Source organism: Syzygium oleosum, unplaced genomic scaffold (assembly GCF_021117445.2).
Source record: "Syzygium oleosum isolate NSW1041296 unplaced genomic scaffold, Sole_v2.1 Sole_v2.22, whole genome shotgun sequence".
Lineage (NCBI taxonomy): Eukaryota > Viridiplantae > Streptophyta > Magnoliopsida > Myrtales > Myrtaceae > Syzygium > Syzygium oleosum.
In genome coordinates this window covers 1,128,715-1,146,930 of record NW_026607506.1, presented here as the reverse complement: position 1 = coordinate 1,146,930, position 18,216 = coordinate 1,128,715, and the positions used below count along the sequence as shown (strand labels likewise).

The following is an 18,216-nucleotide window of genomic DNA, read 5'->3' as shown; positions in this document are numbered from 1 at the left end:
CCACAGCAAAATGGCGTAACAAAACGGAAGAACAAAACTTTAGTTTAGCGAGCTCGGTGCATGTTTTCACATGCAGGACTAGCCAAGAGTTGATTTACTTAGAAAATCGTAGGCTGTTGAAGTTTCTTCCAAGGCTGATTGTCAAATTACTATCATGTTTGATCACTTTGTTTTCACAATACATGTCAAACGACGATGTACGTTTTAGTTCTTAACCTAATTTGGATGGTACACTTTTCTCTGAGTTTCCTTTTGCTTTTAAGGTGTCCAATTATGGAAGCACAAATACTAGGGCAGCACATGATACTCGTTTGACTGACCAACATATTATGTCTAGATTCAAGGATTAGCTTAGGATTGAGTCTTTCATTAACAACGTTGGACAAAACTTGTCCAACTTTCGGTGATAGGAATGCATATATCTCTCATCACGTAAAACCATACAACGGGGAGGAAGAAAGACATAATATGATGTTGCGAGAAAAGGGTTTCATCTTGTGATACATCTGATTGTTAATTCATGCTCATTAAAAGCATAAGTTTTGTCAGCTATGGTAAATAAAAGAACAGATCGAGAATGGCGTAAGTGGGTTCATTTGATGGAGGCTCGCACAAGCAAACACTGAATAAGCCAATGGAGGCTCGCACAAGCAAACACTGAATAAGCCAATCGGTTACAAAGCCTTGTATCGGTTCCAGAAGGACCAGTCCCTAGGAACCACAGAAGTCATCCATGCATGTGCGCTAGACATGGAGCTTCATTTATCTCAATCACAGCACACACTTGACATGCTCTCTTAAGAGTTTTGCCCAATAGATATGGGCTTTAATTTCTTCTTTCTTTTTGTGATCTGGAAAGGCGACGAACTTGTTGCGGCCTGCTGTTAACAGTATCCCTTTCTGTGATGATAAAAGCGAATTTGATTAGTGCTTAGTGAAAAATGGGTGGTCACGCAAAAAACCATGAAACTCAATGGAACCAAAAAATACACAATTGCAGCTGGAATGCGATGATCAAATCAATTTCAAGAATGAGGGGCAATTTGACCATCATATTCAACCATAACGGGTCATTGACGCAATTGCATCATTAAGTCAATTCTCAAATTTGGAATCTGGCCAATTAGAAAAGCAGGATGGACACACAACGATGCGCATGGACATTCCAAAGTCATGCGCCAGCCCAGCAATAGGTGATTAACAATTGCAGACAGTGAAGGCAAGGTAAAATCCTCCTCTCAGATGCCAACAGATTACTTGCAATAGAAGAGCAGATCACTCACTACCTTTCATAAGACAAGCTCAGTCAAAGTTATCAATTTTGATCGGTGTGATCTCATCCGCAACATCAAAGTGTCCTACCAAACGTGCAAAAAACAGCATTTGTTGTTCCAATGTGAATTTGATATTTTCAGCCTGCGAAACATGGCACGTCAATTTCCTGCATTGCGCACACAACAAATGATTTCTTTATGTAAGACTCGAGAAGAACAATACCTTGCGAAAACCATGCTGCTCGCCTTCATATTCCACTAATGCAACAGGCAGACCTTTCTGCTTCAATGCCACATAAATTTTGCGAGCCTGATCTGGTGGTACCACCTGCAAGATGTAGTAGATAATTGCCAAACCGCCAAGCAGCAAAGTTGTTAAAATGCTAGAGATGTAAAAAGAAATATCTTAAGGCCATTAATGAAATTTTATTTATCAATTGAAAAGAGAAAGTCAAACTTATCTGATGCAATTCCATAAATGAAGAAATTAAAAGAGGACTCTAGTTTTGACACTGGATTTTCCCCCTTCTTCTTTCTTTACTATTTCTCTGATTTTTGGGGAGTATAAAGGAGAGGGGCAGGGGACCATTGGAAAGAGCATGACTTGCGTACCTTGTCTTCCAACCCTTGGAACAGAATTATGGGGCAAGAAAATTTCTCAACAGAATTTATAGGTGATCTCTCGTAGTAATCCTTTTCAGATCCTGTAATGCAATGAATTGATATTCCATATAAAGACTTATCTGAGGAGAGATTAAACATGCACCAAAGCTTATTTGATTTACCAACAAGGTTCTCAAGGTAATGAGATTCAAATTTGTGCGTTTCTGCTCTCAACATGTTCAAATCAGCAACCTGTTCATCAAAATAACCGACAGAAAAGTACCCCCTTTTAATATTGTGAAAATTCATTGCATTGAAATTGAAGAAAATAATGATGAATTTATAAATGAATATTTAGAAAATGGGAAAATTTAAGTATCCCAAATTCCAAGTAAACACCAACTATGACCAATGTACAGTGCCAAACTATAATGAAAATACACCTTTTGCTAGTTCATAAATCCCTAAGCTAATGTTCTTCACCAAGAATGATCAAGGATTATGTCATAGGCATTATTCTCCAGAGTCCAGAGCTCTTTCAGATGTTTGTGTGCTTTGTCAGGTTAAGATAAGAATGACCTCCCTCTGGTGGCCCCAGAAAGAAGCCAGTTTCCTGATATAGGTGCCAAATGGTAAATATAAATATTCTGAAACTGACTACAAAGTAAATGAACTCACTCCATAGAGGGAGGCTCCAGCTTTGAAAGTTTCTCTAAATGCTAGAGCAGCTAAGGTTGTATACCCACCAGCAGAGCCTCCAGTGATGCATAGACGATTGCCATCCACCTTTCCGCTTTCCACCTGGATGATAAAGCAACTTCACCATACTGAAATAGTTCCAGTATGCTATTACTCAATGAGCACTAATAGAACTACCGAGTTGAAAGTCACCTACCAAAAATTTAGCACAGCTACAACAGTCATCAACATCAACTATACCCCAGCGATCCAATAGCCGCTCTCTGAATTCTCTGCCATAACCTTGAACAAAGATTTTGTGCCATTTTTCAGTAGCAATGAAGAAGATTAATCAAATGATGGGCCAAAGCTTGCAATTTTTGCAACCATTTATCTCAATCAAACTCCATGAGAAATTGGTGACAATAATGCATTAGGCTTTTGAGATATTAAAGGTGCTTCATTACCATCCAAAGTCGGGAAACAGGTTTTGTAGAAATCAACAGAAAGAGTTCTTGTTAAGAGACAAACCAGTGCTTCCACCGTAATTGACGTCCACAAAGGCCCATCCTCTGCTAGTCCAGTACTGAATACTTGGGTTTAGAACTCCTCGTGTTTCACCCGTAGGCCCTCCTGTGCAATTTTAAGCAAAACTACATAAGTGCTTATGAATAAGTAGTTCTATACAATTAGGCATTGATGCATGACAATGCTGCTTGAAACAATTAATTGCCAGTTACTACCACCAATTTTTTCCTTTGGAGAGAGAGAGAGAGAGAGAGAGAGATAACTGTTTTATTCAGAATTGTCAATAAGCCCATTTTTCTGAAAAACTTAAGTTGTCCAAAAACAAGCCAATAGTTCATATCGAGATATGTCCTAGCACCCCCCCTCCAATGTATGTTAGACCTTATATATGGAAGTAACAGCAATCAGAAGATAATGGGAGTGAAAAGCGGAATGGCAACAAGAGGGAGTGACAAGATCAGACTTTTGACTTGGACCTCTGATACCATGTTGATTAATCATTTTTGCGAAAGCTTAAATTGTCGAGAAACATGCTGAGAATGTATACCAAGCATGTATGTCATTGAAAGCCTCAAGCAATCAATAAAATCCATTCCACAATATATGACTTACATGGCAATGCAGGATTTAAGAAGCGCAACACTGTATGCAGTATACCATATCAAATTAATTTCAAAAAAGTTAGTGCTCCTACATTGGTCGCATCTTCAGTCAGCATCAATCGTATATGTACTGACTTGTTTTGTGCATCTATAATACTTATAATTGATGACAGGTACTTGTATTTAGTCTGAAAACTCACTAATCAATTATAGATTTACATAAAAATAAAGACTTAATTTGACAAGTACGGTCAATTTATGATTTTTTTGAATGGAAATATTAGTTTGGTGGTACAAATTTCCCACGATAGAATATATAGTTGGCAAGGTGAATTCAAGTATGACAGGAAATGAGCTGCATTTATTCAAGTACCATGGCTTTTTAACAACAGTGGAGGCTTTTCTTCCTGACTGGCTTGATAAACATGATTAGATGGAGGATAAAAGTATGCATAAGCATTTTGACCAGGAACTTTAGTTGGAAATTCAATCAGCTCTGGCAAGCTGAAATAAGACTCGTACTTCAAACTGTCTGGTGAAGACGACCATATTATCTGAAAGTCAATGACTTCTGACTTTTCATCATTGAAAGTCACCTGCAGACCATAAACAAAAGGAAATTATAACAACAATGAAGAAATACTAATTACTGCAGCACTGTCCACACTTCACTATATATGAGGAGATTACTAAGGTAAAGTATTGCAAGCACCTTAGCCACAGATGTTGGAAGTACTCCTGATGCTCCCTCAACATATAGGCAATTATTTCCTGAAGTCTGTAAAAACAGAATGTGCACAATATACCAAACCATCAGCTTGAAAAATAGTAACAGCAACTCATCATAAAAAAGGTATTGAACATACTATGTCTTGTATGTCTGTGAATGGAATGTCAAGCAATGATAACGAGCTCTGAAGAACGTCAATAATCGCAAGATGAGACCTTCCCCTCTGCCTGCATGCAGATTGGAAATACTTGATATGAAGAATCATACAATTATTTGTATTAGGATAATGTAAACACCTTAGATCATCACATGGATAAAAGCTCACCTGTAGCTGCAAGCAATCAAGGTCTTCTGTTCATCGCTCTGAATAACTTCATAAGAGTTCATACCAAAAACCCATAATGGCCTTGCAAACTCAGCAGTTAAGGGATAAAGAGGCTGGACCTCATTTGTAGATTCAATCTGTTCAATCATCAAGCACATCAAAAATACAATTCAGTTCCTTTCCATCCACATGATTGATGATGATATGAGCGTATAAATGGCAGTTGAAAGAGATCACATATGTAACATTGGTTCAGTCACCTGCAACTAGAATAATTTCTCCTCATTTATAATTTTCACGGCGTGACATCCAAAGGTCACACTATTTGACTAATGCAGTCTGAATCAGTTTGGAGTTTGATATGGAAATTAAGGAGATCGACCATATTTCTGGTATAAATCACCATGTGGAAACCTGTTTTGGAATGGTTACTGTAAGGCATGGTCGCTATGAAAGATCTTGAATAACATGAAGCACCTAAAATATCTACACTTTTCAAAATTGATAAGCATGAACTGCGATGGCCCAGGGTTAAGATCTTACCCACTTATAGAGATTCCAAAATCCATTCTGTCTATCCGTAATGAAAAATAGTTCACCTGCATATGTTCAAAGCACAATGTAATGTCTAGCACAATTTCAAGCCACTTCACTATGAAATTTCTTACTTCACCATGAAATTTCTTTCAATGTTTTCACTGAAACATTACATATCCACAACTTCTACAGTAAAATAGCTTTAGCATGCCCCTGGACTCAACCATCCAAGCAGAGTGCAAAGGACGAAAATTCGCAAAAATGTTGGATATAGATCACCTCACTAGTAAGCAGAGACATACCAGAGGACTCCAGATGCATATCATGTATGATACGTGATTAAGAGACATCATAACATAAAAATATCATTGAAAAAAACTGTAGCGTCATTTTTTCAACACGTTAAAAATAAGACCAATGTACTCAGATCATCATGAAAACAACACAAGAAAAAAATTCATGAAGGTGACCCTTATTTATTATTCAGGCAGATTAGCTAGAATTGGGAATAAGCCATTTACATTTGACAATTATTTTGGGAGATCAGGCTCCTTTTTTGTTCATTCACAACACAGTAATACTAGAATCTTACATTTCTTCAGCATCAAAGAGCATCCGTGGACAAATGGACTTGCACCATTGAATGAGAAATCAATTTGCAGCAATTCAGAAATTTCGATCTGAGCCAAAAGATAGAAGTACCGTTTGGAGACCATTTAGGCTCAGTTGGTGACTCAACATGTTTAGGATCACGACCAGCAACGCAGACCCGCTTATAAATATCTCTGCGTAGAAGTATTAAGAAAATCAATGCAACAAGGCAATGATGTGGATATAGCACACTGATAAATTATAAGGAAAGGTTACAAGCATGTCTTAAGAATCACAAGCAAGAGTTGATCAGTCTAAGCCGACCGGAAAATGCAAAGAGTGCATTAAGTACTGTATCACAGTTGAAACTCACTTTGCTCATACACGCCATTAGCCATACGTTGCTCTAGGCTAAGGTAAGAAGTTCAATGTGCAGCATGAGATGTAAGGTTTCATGATCACTCAAAGCTCAACACTATGGTTACAGACGGAAATTACAGTCACTTCTATGTATTAAAACACAAAAATTATGTGATAGGAAATGCGCTAGGGTAGTGTTCTGACATTTCTTGATATAATCTAAAGTTTTCTTAAATTACATATATGAACTACTATAACAGTGCACATAAGGTCACATCGAAACGAAAGGTTTAAGGGGACTCTCATTGCAGCATTTATTTGCTTAAACAACCCATATATGTCGAGCAAGTGAAAGAATTGCTGCAACTAAATATAAGCTAAATTTGAAATTCAAGAATGTAAGCGACTATGGCTTTGTTAATGGGCATGAGAAGGTTAACCGATCAAAAAGAACATCGATCTCCATACCCAGCCTCCGAGATGTACCCAACCCAGAGCTCTGCTCTATCCCATGGCATATTGGGATGACCCCACTCGATCCACGCTATCTTTCCACCCTTTGCATTCATCCGCGGAAAAGCATAGAAATCATTGCCACTGATTAATACTTTGGGCTCTAAATCCCAGCCAATAACACCAAACAAAAGGGAGGAAGAAAAAAGGAAATCAGCAGGTTTCTGGTATGGTAGTGAACAATTAATGTAGCAAACAACTAATTTGGCACGTTCAGCAATTATTTACCTTGTATATCCTTCTCACCAAGGCCAACAGCTACAACCATAGTGGTTGGATTCAAACTGTTCTCACGCCGATCTAAGCCATGTAAAAGCAATCGGGTAAGTGTCTTTTTTGTAGTCCCTCATAAATATGAGCAACAAAATAAGCACCTGAAAAGAGTGACATACCTTCCCTTACGGTGACATAACGGCCAAATCTACTATCGAAAACTCCATCTGCATAACAAACTGAAGGCCCACCATAGTCTGGAGTAATTGGCAATGGAGGAGAATCTGTAGGAGATACAGAGTAAAACAACAGAGAATTGTTGATGCTCATTTTTTACGGCATACTGCTCCATAAAAAATTAGATAAAACACAAGGCTTCATCAAGCGAAACATAAAAACCACAACATGTCATTGCAAGTATGCTTCCCTAGGAGTTATTACTCACAATAACTGTATTCTATAGACTAAGGAGAAATGAAACGGGAAAGGTACTTTACCACAACATTTTTAAAGTGGCATATTTATGCTTCAAGTTCTTTTTTATTTCCCCTCCAATCGTATCTCAATATGTCTACCGTCAATAAACATCTAAGCATGGAGCTACCAAATCCATGCGTAAACTTCTTAATGAAGAGACTAAAGACTACAATTAAAATCCCACCCTTTGACATGCATTACAGCAACTGCTTAGCTTACTTTTCAGGCGTAAGGACTGCTTGTACAGCCTTTGATCCTTGTAATTCGAGAAAACAAGAGAATCCCCCGATATGGCAAAAGCCCCACCACCATATTCCTGACACAGGGTCCTCACGGAAAACTCCTTTGGCGTAATGTCAAGAGGTTCGTCTCCTGGTTTTTCCCCTTCATTCACAAGAACAGAGCGTCTAATAGCCAATATAACCATCCATAAGTTAGTACACTCCCGAAAATTCTCGAGACTCATTCATCTGACAAAACCATAAAGATTACAACCCGACAAGCGTTGCATATCTATGGAAGCATCATTCCAGCACAAATTCACAATACCCAGAAACTGAATATTGCCAAAACACTCACTTTAACTACTTTATTCTTTTTATCAAGAAAAATGGTATGTGGAGTTACATACCCCGCTTCATTAGGACGGGACTCGAGCCAGATGAGACGGCCGTCGCCGTCGACAGAGACGCCGCCGAGCCTTTTGGAGGCGCCGGAGACGACGTCGGCGGTGATGGGGGACTTCCAAGAGCCATACGGAGCGTTGACTCTCTCTCCCTTAGCTGCTGCTTCAGAGGACGACGGTGAAGAAGCCATGGTCTTGTGCTTCCTGAGTTGCGGTCTGATCGACGGCGACGACTGGGCGACGAGGATTCGAGCGAGAGGATTGAAGTTGGACTTGGGGAAGGAAAGGGGAGAGCAGCGAGCGACAGTGGCTATGGCTGCGAGAGCCATTCGACTCGACACTTGCCCTGCGGTATTTATGTCATAGGTGGGGGCGTGAGCTTTTGGCCATGACATTAGGCCCGTTTGGTTCGGCTTCGGAGGAATTTCTTTAAAAAAATATAAATATATTTGAGCTAAAAGGATTTTTCAAAATACAAGTGATGTTTGGTAATTTATATTTGAAATCAATTTTGACCTAAATACCATTTGATAAAAATTATTTATAAAAGAATTTTACTGATATTTAAAAAAAAAAAGCTAGCCAATCGACCACCACTGCCGGCTAGATTTGGTTGCCAGCCAACCACTGATGGCCAGATCTGGTCGTTAGCCAGCCACGCCTGACCTCAAGCGAGGCAGCCTGAGGTCGCGCGACCTCAAGCGACGCTTGGGTCGCACAACCCAAGCGACGCTTGACGTCCGGAGACCTTAGGCGGCCTTGCGAGACCTCGACGACCATCGCCTGGGTTGCGCGACCTTAGGCGGCGATCACCTGGAGTCCCCGGACCTTAGGTATCGCTTGGGTCTGGCGACCTCCAGGGGGCGGTCGCCGGGGTCGCACGACCCCCAGGCGATGGTTGCCGGGGCGCTAGCCCTCAGGCGACGGTCGCCGGCTGCCGGACCAGCTGCTTGGGAAGATGATGAACAGTGCGCGATGAACAATGTCTGATTGCATTCTGAAAATGCAACTTCCCAAGACTCTTCATGGACTCCATTTAGCCAAAAGTCCTTTCCAAGCTTTGGAAATGCAATTGCATCTCCTCAAAGCTTGCTAAAAAATTTGCCAAACAACTTTGTATTTGCTCAAGGGACTTTAGAGCCTCAAAGCAGCATTCAAATGCTGAACCAAACAGGCCTATTGTTTGGTTGGGTGAAATAGGATATCATGTTATTATTTTGCAAGTATATTAAGGAAAATAACACATCCTAACTAATTATGTAACAAATTTTGTTGACGAGCGTCGAGAGGGCAAGGTGACTTTGTCATGTGGCAGAGTGGCTTCGCTAATCATGTTGAGATGCATGTGTGATGTGCCAGAAAAAATCACACATCAAATAATTAATATGGTCCGAAGTAGTTGATGTATTCTAATTGAGCCAACAACTCATAAGTTTAAGTTTTTTAGTGAACGTGGATTTAACTTAATATGTTGACGGACTAATACTTAGACTCTTTCTTAGATGTTAAGATACATGTGTGATGTGCCAAAAAAACTATACATCGAAGAATTGATGTGGTCTGAAATAGTCAATATATTATAATTAAGCAAAGTTCTTGAGTGAATTTGGGTTTAATTGCTAATGTGAACAAACTACTACTTGGACTCTTTGTTAAATGTTGCCTGATAGTTGGAGTACTGCCCAAACACGGATAAAGAGCTGCTGCTCAAGCAATTTCTAAACTAGTATGCGGTTCTCCATTTGCTGCTCTAGTACTCTCCCTCGCAGATGCAAAAATATTTCAGCAAAACCGCAGTAACCTTGAGTAGGCATAACTATTTAGTTGACAGGAACTACCTTTAATGTATTGTAAACAACATTATCATTAAAGTCTTGCTGACCATTAAGAAATGAAAACCTTCCTAGCATTGATTGGGACATGATCAACCAGTCCAACTGCAATCCTCTCACTCGAATTCTTGTCACCCGGTCTCGTGGATCAAACCCAACTCAGGAAGCACAAGACCATGGCTTCTTCACCGTCATCCTCAGAAACAACAGCTGAGAGAGAGAGAGAGTCACAGCTCCATATGGCTCTTGGAAGTCCTCCATCACTGCTGACGTCATCTCCGGCGCCTCCAAAAGGCTCAGTGGCATCTCCATCGATGGCGAGGGCCGTCTCATTTGGCTCGAGTCCCGTCCTAATGAATCAGGGTATATAACTACACGTACCATTTATTTTAATAAGAAGGATACGCTAATGAAACTGAGTATTCGGTGCAGTATTGAATTTCTGGGTATTGTGAATTGGTGCTGGAATGATGATTCCATAGATGTGTAATGCTTGTCAGGTTGTAATTTTTATGGTTTTGTCAGATGAACGAGGCTCGAGAATTTTCAGTAGTGTACTGACTTATGGATGGTTATGCTGGCTATGAGACGCTCCGTTCTTGTGAAAGAACCGGAAAAACCAGGGGATGAACTGCTGACACTACGCCAAAAGAGTTTTTGGTGAGGACTGTGTGTCAGGAATATGGTGGTGGTGCTTTTTGCATTTCGGGGGATACTCTTGTTTTCTCGAAGTACAAGGATCAAAGACTGTATAAGCAGCCCTTACACCGAAAAGGTAAGCTCAGTAGTTGCTGTAATGCTTGTTGAAGGTCTGCTTCCTGTGGGATTTTATATTTGTAGTCTTCAGTCTCTTCACAAAGAAGTATACACGTGGATTTGGTAGCTCCATGCTTAGATTTTTAATGATGGGAGACATGTTGAGATACGATTGGAGAGGATAAAGAACTGAACTTGAAGCATAGAATATGCCTCTTTAGAAATGTTGCAGTGAAGTTCCTTTCCCATTTAATTTCTCCATAGTCTGTAGAATACAGTTTTAGTTAACTTCTGGTAAGCAATGACTCCGAGGGAAGCACATTTGCAATGAAACGCTGTGGCTTGGAATGGACAAGACCACTTGGATTTTCGTAATTCCCGTTTTGCTTACCAAAGCCTTGTGTTTTTATCGAAGTTTTTGTGGAGCAGTATGCTAGTCATCAATGAGCATCATGATTCTCCGTGGTTATATACTCTGTTTCTCCTACAGAATCTCCTCCATTGCCGATCACTCCAGACTATGGTGGGCCTTCAGTTTGTTATGCAGATGGAATTTTTGATAGTAGATTTGGCCGTCATGTCACAGTAAGGGAAGGTAAGTCACTCTTTTCAGGAGCTTATTTTGTTGCTCATATTCATTGGGGACTATAAGACAGGCACTTACCGGATTGGAAATAGATCGCCGTGAGAACAATTTGAATCCAACCACGATGGTTGTAGCTATTGGCCTTGGTGAGAAGGATATACAAGGTAAACAATTGCTGGACGTGCCAGATTAATTGTTTGCTACATTAATTGGTTCACTACAGTACCAGAAACTCACTGATTTCTTCTTCTTTTTTCTCCTTCCATATTTTTTATTGTTTTATCGGGTGGAATTTAGAGCCCAAAGTATTAATCAGTGGCAATGATTTCTATGCTTTTCCACGGATGGATCCAAAGGGTGAAAAGAAAGCATGGATCGAGTGAGGTCATCCCAATATGCCATGGGACAAAGCAGAGCTCTGGGTTGGGTACATCTCGGAGGCTGGGTATGGAGATTGATGTTCTTTTTGGCCGGTTAACCTTCTCATGTCCGTTAACAAAGCCATTGTCACTTACATTGCTTGCAACAACTCTTTTACTTTTACAACAGATGTTTCAATGTTACCTTAGGCGCACTGTATGTAGTTTGAGAAAACTCTAGATTATATCAAGAAATGCCAGGTAATATATTCTTTAGATAGAGTTTATGTTTAAAGACACTGGTGCATTGCCTATCATGCAATTTTCTTATTTTTTAATACATAGAACTGACTGTAATCACATCTGTAACCATGTTGTTGAGCCTTGAGTGGTCGTGAAACCTCTTTGTGTCATGCAGCACATTGAACTTCTTACCTTAGCCTAGAACAGCCAGGCTAATGGCAAGTGTGAGCCAAGTGAGTTGCGACTTGTAATACAGTACTTATTGCACTCCTTGCATTTTCCAGTCGGCTTAGTCTGATCAACTCTTCATTGTGATTATTAAGACACACATGTAACCTTGCCATATAATTCATCTGTGTGATATATTCACGTCATTGCCTGGTCGCATTGATTTTGTTAATACTTCTATGCAGAGATATTTATAAGCGTGTCTGTGTTGCTGGTCGTGATCCTAAACATGTTGAGTCACCAACTGAACCAAAATGGTCTCCAAAAGGTACTTCTATATATTTGGCTGCCGATTTAAATTTCGGAATTGCGGCAAAATTGATTACTCATTCAATAATACAAGTTCGTTTGTCACCTGATGTTCTTCAGTGCTGAAGAAATGCAAGGTTATAATATTGCTGTGATGTGAATGAACAAGAAAAGAGCCTGATCCCTTAAGATAATCGTCAAATGTAAATGGCCTATTCCCGATTTTAGCTAATCTGCCTGAAAATATGGGTCATCCTGATTAATTATTTTTATTATGTTGCTTTCAGGATGATTTGAGTATGTTGGTGTTAACTTTTACGTCTTGAAAGGATGATGTTCTACAGTTTTTTTATTGGTATTTCCATGTTATGACGTTCCTTAAACATGTATAATCTATGATATGGATCTGGTTTTATCTGGTATGTCTCTCCGCTTACTGGTTAGGTGATTTATTTCCTACACTTTTTGTGATTTTTCTTCCTTTTCACTCTGCTTGGATGATTGAATTCAGGACATGCTATAGCTATTTTACAGTAGAAGTTGTGGGTATCTAATAATTCAGTGAAAACATAAAATGAAATGTCATAGTTAAGTGGCTTGAAATTGTGGCAGACATTACATTGTGCTTCGAACAGATGCAGGTGAACTATTTTTCATTACTGATAGACAGAATGGATTTTGGAATCTCTATAAGTGGGTAAGTACTTGTTATCTTAACCCTGGGCTGTTGGCATTCATGCTTATCAAATTTGAAAAGTCTAGATATTTTAGGTGCTTCATGTCATTAAAGATCTTTGTAGTGACCATGTTTATCGTAGCCATTCCAAAGCGGGCTTTTCATATAATGATTTATACTGGAAATTTGGTTGATCTCCTTAATTTCCATATCAAACTCCACAAGAATTCTGACTGCATTAGTCAAATAGTGTGGACTTTGGATGTCGTGCTGTGAAAACTATAAATGAGGAGAAATTATTATAGTCAAAGGTTTTCTGCTGGTGACTGAGCCATTATTACATATGTGAGCTTTTTACACTGTCATTAATATGCTCATAGCTTCATCGATCATGGTATTGGAAAGAAACTGATTTATATCTTTGACGTGCATCATGATTCAACAGATTGAATCTGCGAATGAACTCTTATGCCTCTTTTTCCATTGAATGCTGAGTTTGCAAGGCCATTATGGGTTTTTGGTATGAACTCTTATGAAGTCATTCAGAGCGAACGGAAGACCCTGATTGCTTGCAGCTACAGGTGAGCTTTTTTCCCATGTGATGACCTGACGTGTAAAGATTATCCTAATAGCCAATTATTGTATGATTTCTCATATTGATTTATTTAAAATCTGCATGCAGGCAGAGGGGAATGTCTCATCTTGTGATTATTGACATTCTTCTGAGCTCATTATCATCGCTTGACATTCCATTCATGGACATACAAGACATAGTATGTTCAATACCTTCTTTATGATGAGTCGCTGAAACGACAAGCTGATGGTTGGGTAAATTGTGCACGTTCTGCTTGTTGGAGTTGGCGAATATTTCGGGGACCCTTGTTTCTCACACCGGGTACGCCCACGTGAGCTTAGGGAAACTGAAGTGTTGTCCGACGACATGTGACCCATGCGTGCGGAATGCGGGGGTTCGGGGGCAGCGCCCCCGACACGGGTGCCCCGCTGCCCGGTCAGCGGGCGGGGGTTTGGGGGCAGCGCCCCCCGACGGGGGTTCCGCTGCCCGGTCAGCGGACTGCCCCCGAAACCTCAACGGGTTTGGGCTGGCCCGTATAGTGCGAGATTAAGAGATTTCATATAGGTTTAGGTTTTTGGCCCGTTTGGGGCATATATATATTTTGCTCGTTTTTCTGATCATTGTAACGAGTTGAGTGGCTGTAAACCGAAAAAACATAGTGAAATCTCTTTGTAGGACGTAACCCTAATCGAGGGTGAACCTGGGTAAATTCGTGCATCGTCTATTTTCTCTGTTTTCTGCGTGATCGTTCTGTCTCGGTTCTCGATACGTCCCTTCACTGCTTTTGCAGACTTCAGGGAATAATTGCCTTTACATTGAGGGAGCATCAGGAGTACTTCCAACGTCTGTGGCTAGGTTGCTTGCAATACTTTACCTTAGTAATCTCCTCATATTTGATGAAGTGTGGACAGTGCTGCAGTAATTAGCAATTCCCATTGTTGTTATAACTTTTTGTTTATGGTCTGCAGGTGACTTTTAATGATGAAAAGTCCGAAGTCATCGATTTTCAGATAATATGGTCATCTTCACCAGACAGTCTGAAGTACGACTCTTATTTCAGCTTGCCAGAGCTGATTGAATTTCCAACTGTAAGTTCCTGGTCAAAATGCTTATGCATACTTCTATCCTCTATCCAATCAATTTTATCAAGCTAGTCAGGAAGTAAAGCCTCCATTGTTGTTAAAAAGCCATGGTACTTGAAAAATTGCAACTCAGATCTTGTCATACTTGAATTTACCTTGCCAACTCTATATTCTTTCGTGGGAGATTTGTACCACCAATGTTTTCATATAGATCTATTAATGAATAAGTGTTTACGTAATTATACTTAAAATTGCACAGGACGGCCTACACGTGAAACACGAGGGGTTTTAAACCTGAGTATTCAGTACTGGACTAGCAGAGGATGGGCCTTCGTGGATGTCAATTACGGTGGAAGCACTGGTTTGTCTCTAAACGAAAAGTTCCTACTTCATATCTTCCTTTTGATCTCAGCAACACCTGTTTTTCGACTTTGGATGGTAATGAAGCACCGTTGCTATTTCAACAGCGCTATGCTCTATTCTCACCAATTCCTCATGGAGTTTAGTTAACATAAATGACTGCAAATATTGCTAGCTTTGGCCCATCATTTGACTGATCTTCTTCATGGCCACTGAAAAATGTCACTAAATTTTTGTTCAAGGTTATGGCAGAGAATTCAGAGAGCGGCTATTGGGTCGCTGGGGTATAGTTGATGTTGATGACTGTTGTAGTAGTGCTAAATTTTTGGTAGGCAATTTTCAGTTAGTGCTCATTGGGTAAAGGAATACTAGAACTGTTTCAGTATGGTGAAGTAGCTTTTTTCATCCAGGTGGAAAGTAGAAAAGTGGATGGCAATCGTATATGCATCACTGGAGTCTCTGCTGGTGGGTACACAACCTTAGCTACTCTAGCATTTAGAGAAACTTTCAGAGCTGGAGCCTCACTCTATGGTGTGAGTTCATTTACTTTAAAGTCGGTTTCAGAATAGTTAAATTCGCCATTCGGCACCAATGTCAGGAACCCGTCTTATTTCTGGGGCCACCAGAGGGAGGTCGTTCTTATCTTAACCTGACAAAGCACACAAACATCTGAAAGAGCTCTGGACTGTGGACATTAATGCCTATAGCATAATCATCGATCATTTTTTGTGACTTTCTTGGTGCTGGTGAATGATATAAAGCATCTTCATTGTGTCTTCCTATTAAATGCATCTCCTGGAAAGTCTACTGGCAAGAGCAGACTGTTAAGAACATTAGTATCATGATCTATGAACTACCATAAAGCGTAATTTTATTACACTTTGGCACTGTGCATCGGTCGTAGTTGGTGTTTTCTAGGAGTTCAGGATACTTAAATTTCCCCATTTCTTTTGGTACATCTGAAGATTCATTTATAAATTCATCATTATTTTCTACTATTTTGATGCATCGAATTTACACGATGTTAAAAAGGGATATTTTTCTATCGGTTATTTTGATGAACAGGTTGCTGATTTGAACATGTTGAAAGCAGAAACACACAAATTCGAATGTCATTACCTCGACAATTTTGTTGGTAATTTAGATGAGCTTTCGTGTGTGTTTCATCTCAACTCAGATAAGTCCTTACACTGATCCTGCATTAGTTGCACTACAGTGTCTGAGAAGGATTGCTACGAGAGATCGCCTATAAATTCTGTCGAGAAATTTTCTTGCCCCATAATTCTATTCCAACGGTTGGAAGACAAGGTACGCAAGTAATGCTCTCCAGTTACTGCCCAAATAATAAAAGAAAAAGTGAAGAAAGAAAGGAAAGTGGCAAAAAAGTCCAGTGTCAATTTCCTAATTTATGAAATAGCATCAGATAAGTTCGACTCTCTCTTTTCAGTTGATAATTAATTGTCATCAATGACCTTCGGATATTCTGTTTACATCTCTGGCATTTTAATAGATTTGCTGCTTTGCGGTTTGGCAATAATCTACTAAATCTTGCAGGTTGTACCACCGGATCAGGCTCGCAAAATTTATGCCGCATTGAAGCAGAAAGGTCTGCCTGTTGCATTAGTGGAATACGAAGGCGAGCAGCATGGTTTTCGCAAGGTATTGTTCTCCTGGAGTCTTACATAAACAAGTCATTGTTGTGTGTGCAATGCAGGAAATTGACATGCATTGTTACGCAGGCTGAAAATATCAAATTCACTTTGGAACAACAAATGCTGTTTTTTGCATGTTTGGTTGGACGCTTTGATGTTGCCGATGACATCACACCAGTCAAAATCGATAACTTTGATTGAGCTTGTTTCATGGAGGTAGTGATCTGCTCTTCTATTGTTAGTAATCTGTCGGCATCTGAGAGGAGGATTGAAACCTTGCTTTCTACTGTCTGCAATTGTTAATCACACAGATGCTGGGCTGCGCATGACTTTGGAATGTCCATGCACATCTTTGTCTACCCATCCTGCTTTTATAATTGGCCAGATTGCAAGTATGAGAATTGGCTTCATAATTGAATCGCATCAATCGCCTGTTATGGTTGAATATGATGGTCGATTTTTGCGTGACCTTCTATTTTTCACTAAGCACAATTCAGATTTGCTTGTATCATTGCAGAAAGGGCAACTGGTACCAGCAGGCTGCAACAAGTCCGTTTCCTTTGCGGCGCCCAACTTCGTATCACTGGTTCGGGATAGTGCATCCGGACGCGGCACCGATCTGTAGATAATTTGGGAAGCTGGTGAAAATTAAAGTAGTACAAAATGTAATCTGAAATTCGAAGTAGGAGTTTCAATATTGTTGGTGTTGTAACTTCGCTGTTTCGTCAGATCATATGATTTTGGATTTCGGGTACCTGGTATAGCAATAGCAAAAGGGGGTGAAACTTCCATTTTGGCTATTCCAAACAGGATCAACTTCACACATCATCAAACATATAATATTCATGTTAAGATTTTGGTCGTTTCAATCCCATGATGTGTCTTGATGTTTGAGTTTTTGGTATCCGGCTTCTTGTCCTTTATCAGCCAGCATGTACCATAAGCTCGGTTTTAACAAAATCCAGAGCTTCAAGTCGTAATTTATAAACAAACCAAGACTTTGTCAAGTTAGACGGCTGATCTATAGTTATTTTTATGGTGGGGTTTTTCTTCCCCTTTTAATATTCGGGTGGAAGCATGTGAAAGGTTAGGTGTTGAAGTCTCCCACTTCTAGAAAGTTGACAGAAGTTCTATCCTACCGACCGTTTTTTTCAACTAAATATTTTGCTGACGCTAAGTGCTGAGATAAAATAAAAGTAATAGAGTAAGATTTTGCAATCATGAGCAAGTTTTCACCCCTTTTAGATACCATCACTTTCACAATTCAATAATGAGTTGAAGCGAAGAATTTCGCAACCTGGTTTGTGCAGAAATCTGCAGGACACTTGCAAGAACTCACGAAAAATTGCAGAGTAAACAGAGCATTCGTGATGTATCAAACTCTCTGCATTCAGGTTGCTAGATTGGTAGGTTTAGCAACAAACTCAGCGTGAACAATGAAACCCCCAAGCTGACCTATTGGATTGATTAGTCAAACAGGGTATATCATCGCATGGTCCCAATCACATGTTCACACGCACTTCGTCTGATAAAACATTTCTATGAAATGGCTTCGTTTCCCTA

At 39.8% G+C, this 18,216-nt stretch overlaps 1 protein-coding gene and 1 pseudogene across 1 annotated transcript; one reads left to right on the top strand and one right to left on the bottom strand.

Annotated features, from left to right (window-relative positions):
* Positions 1-1,287: 1,287 nt before the first annotated feature.
* On the bottom strand, positions 1,288-8,432 carry LOC115675727 (uncharacterized). Its single transcript, XM_056321182.1, has 18 exons — positions 8,063-8,432; positions 7,651-7,838; positions 7,134-7,238; positions 6,970-7,041; positions 6,697-6,844; positions 5,980-6,062; positions 5,284-5,339; positions 4,741-4,877; positions 4,552-4,642; positions 4,398-4,463; positions 4,059-4,281; positions 3,087-3,188; positions 2,773-2,858; positions 2,556-2,678; positions 2,060-2,129; positions 1,887-1,978; positions 1,498-1,602; positions 1,288-1,416 (listed from the first exon to the last, which is right to left on the bottom strand). The coding sequence occupies exons 1-18, from the start codon at positions 8,383-8,385 to the stop codon at positions 1,303-1,305; spliced, it is 2,184 nt and encodes a 727-aa protein (XP_056177157.1). The 5' UTR covers positions 8,386-8,432; the 3' UTR covers positions 1,288-1,302.
* Positions 8,433-9,807: 1,375 nt separating this feature from the next.
* Positions 9,808-17,522, top strand: LOC115675726 (uncharacterized; annotated as a pseudogene).
* The last annotated feature ends 694 nt before the right edge of the window (positions 17,523-18,216 follow it).

Coding starts and splice junctions, on each gene's coding strand:
- LOC115675727 (XM_056321182.1), bottom strand. CDS start 8,385: ATGGCTCTCGCAGCCATAGCCACTGTCGCTCGCTGCTCTCCCCTTTCC. Junction 6,845..6,969: donor TGGTGAGAAGGATATACAAG/GTAAATAATTGC, acceptor GCTGGGATTTAG/AGCCCAAAGTATTAATCAGT. Junction 1,417..1,497: donor AGCAGCATGGTTTTCGCAAG/GTATTGTTCTTC, acceptor CATGTTTCGCAG/GCTGAAAATATCAAATTCAC.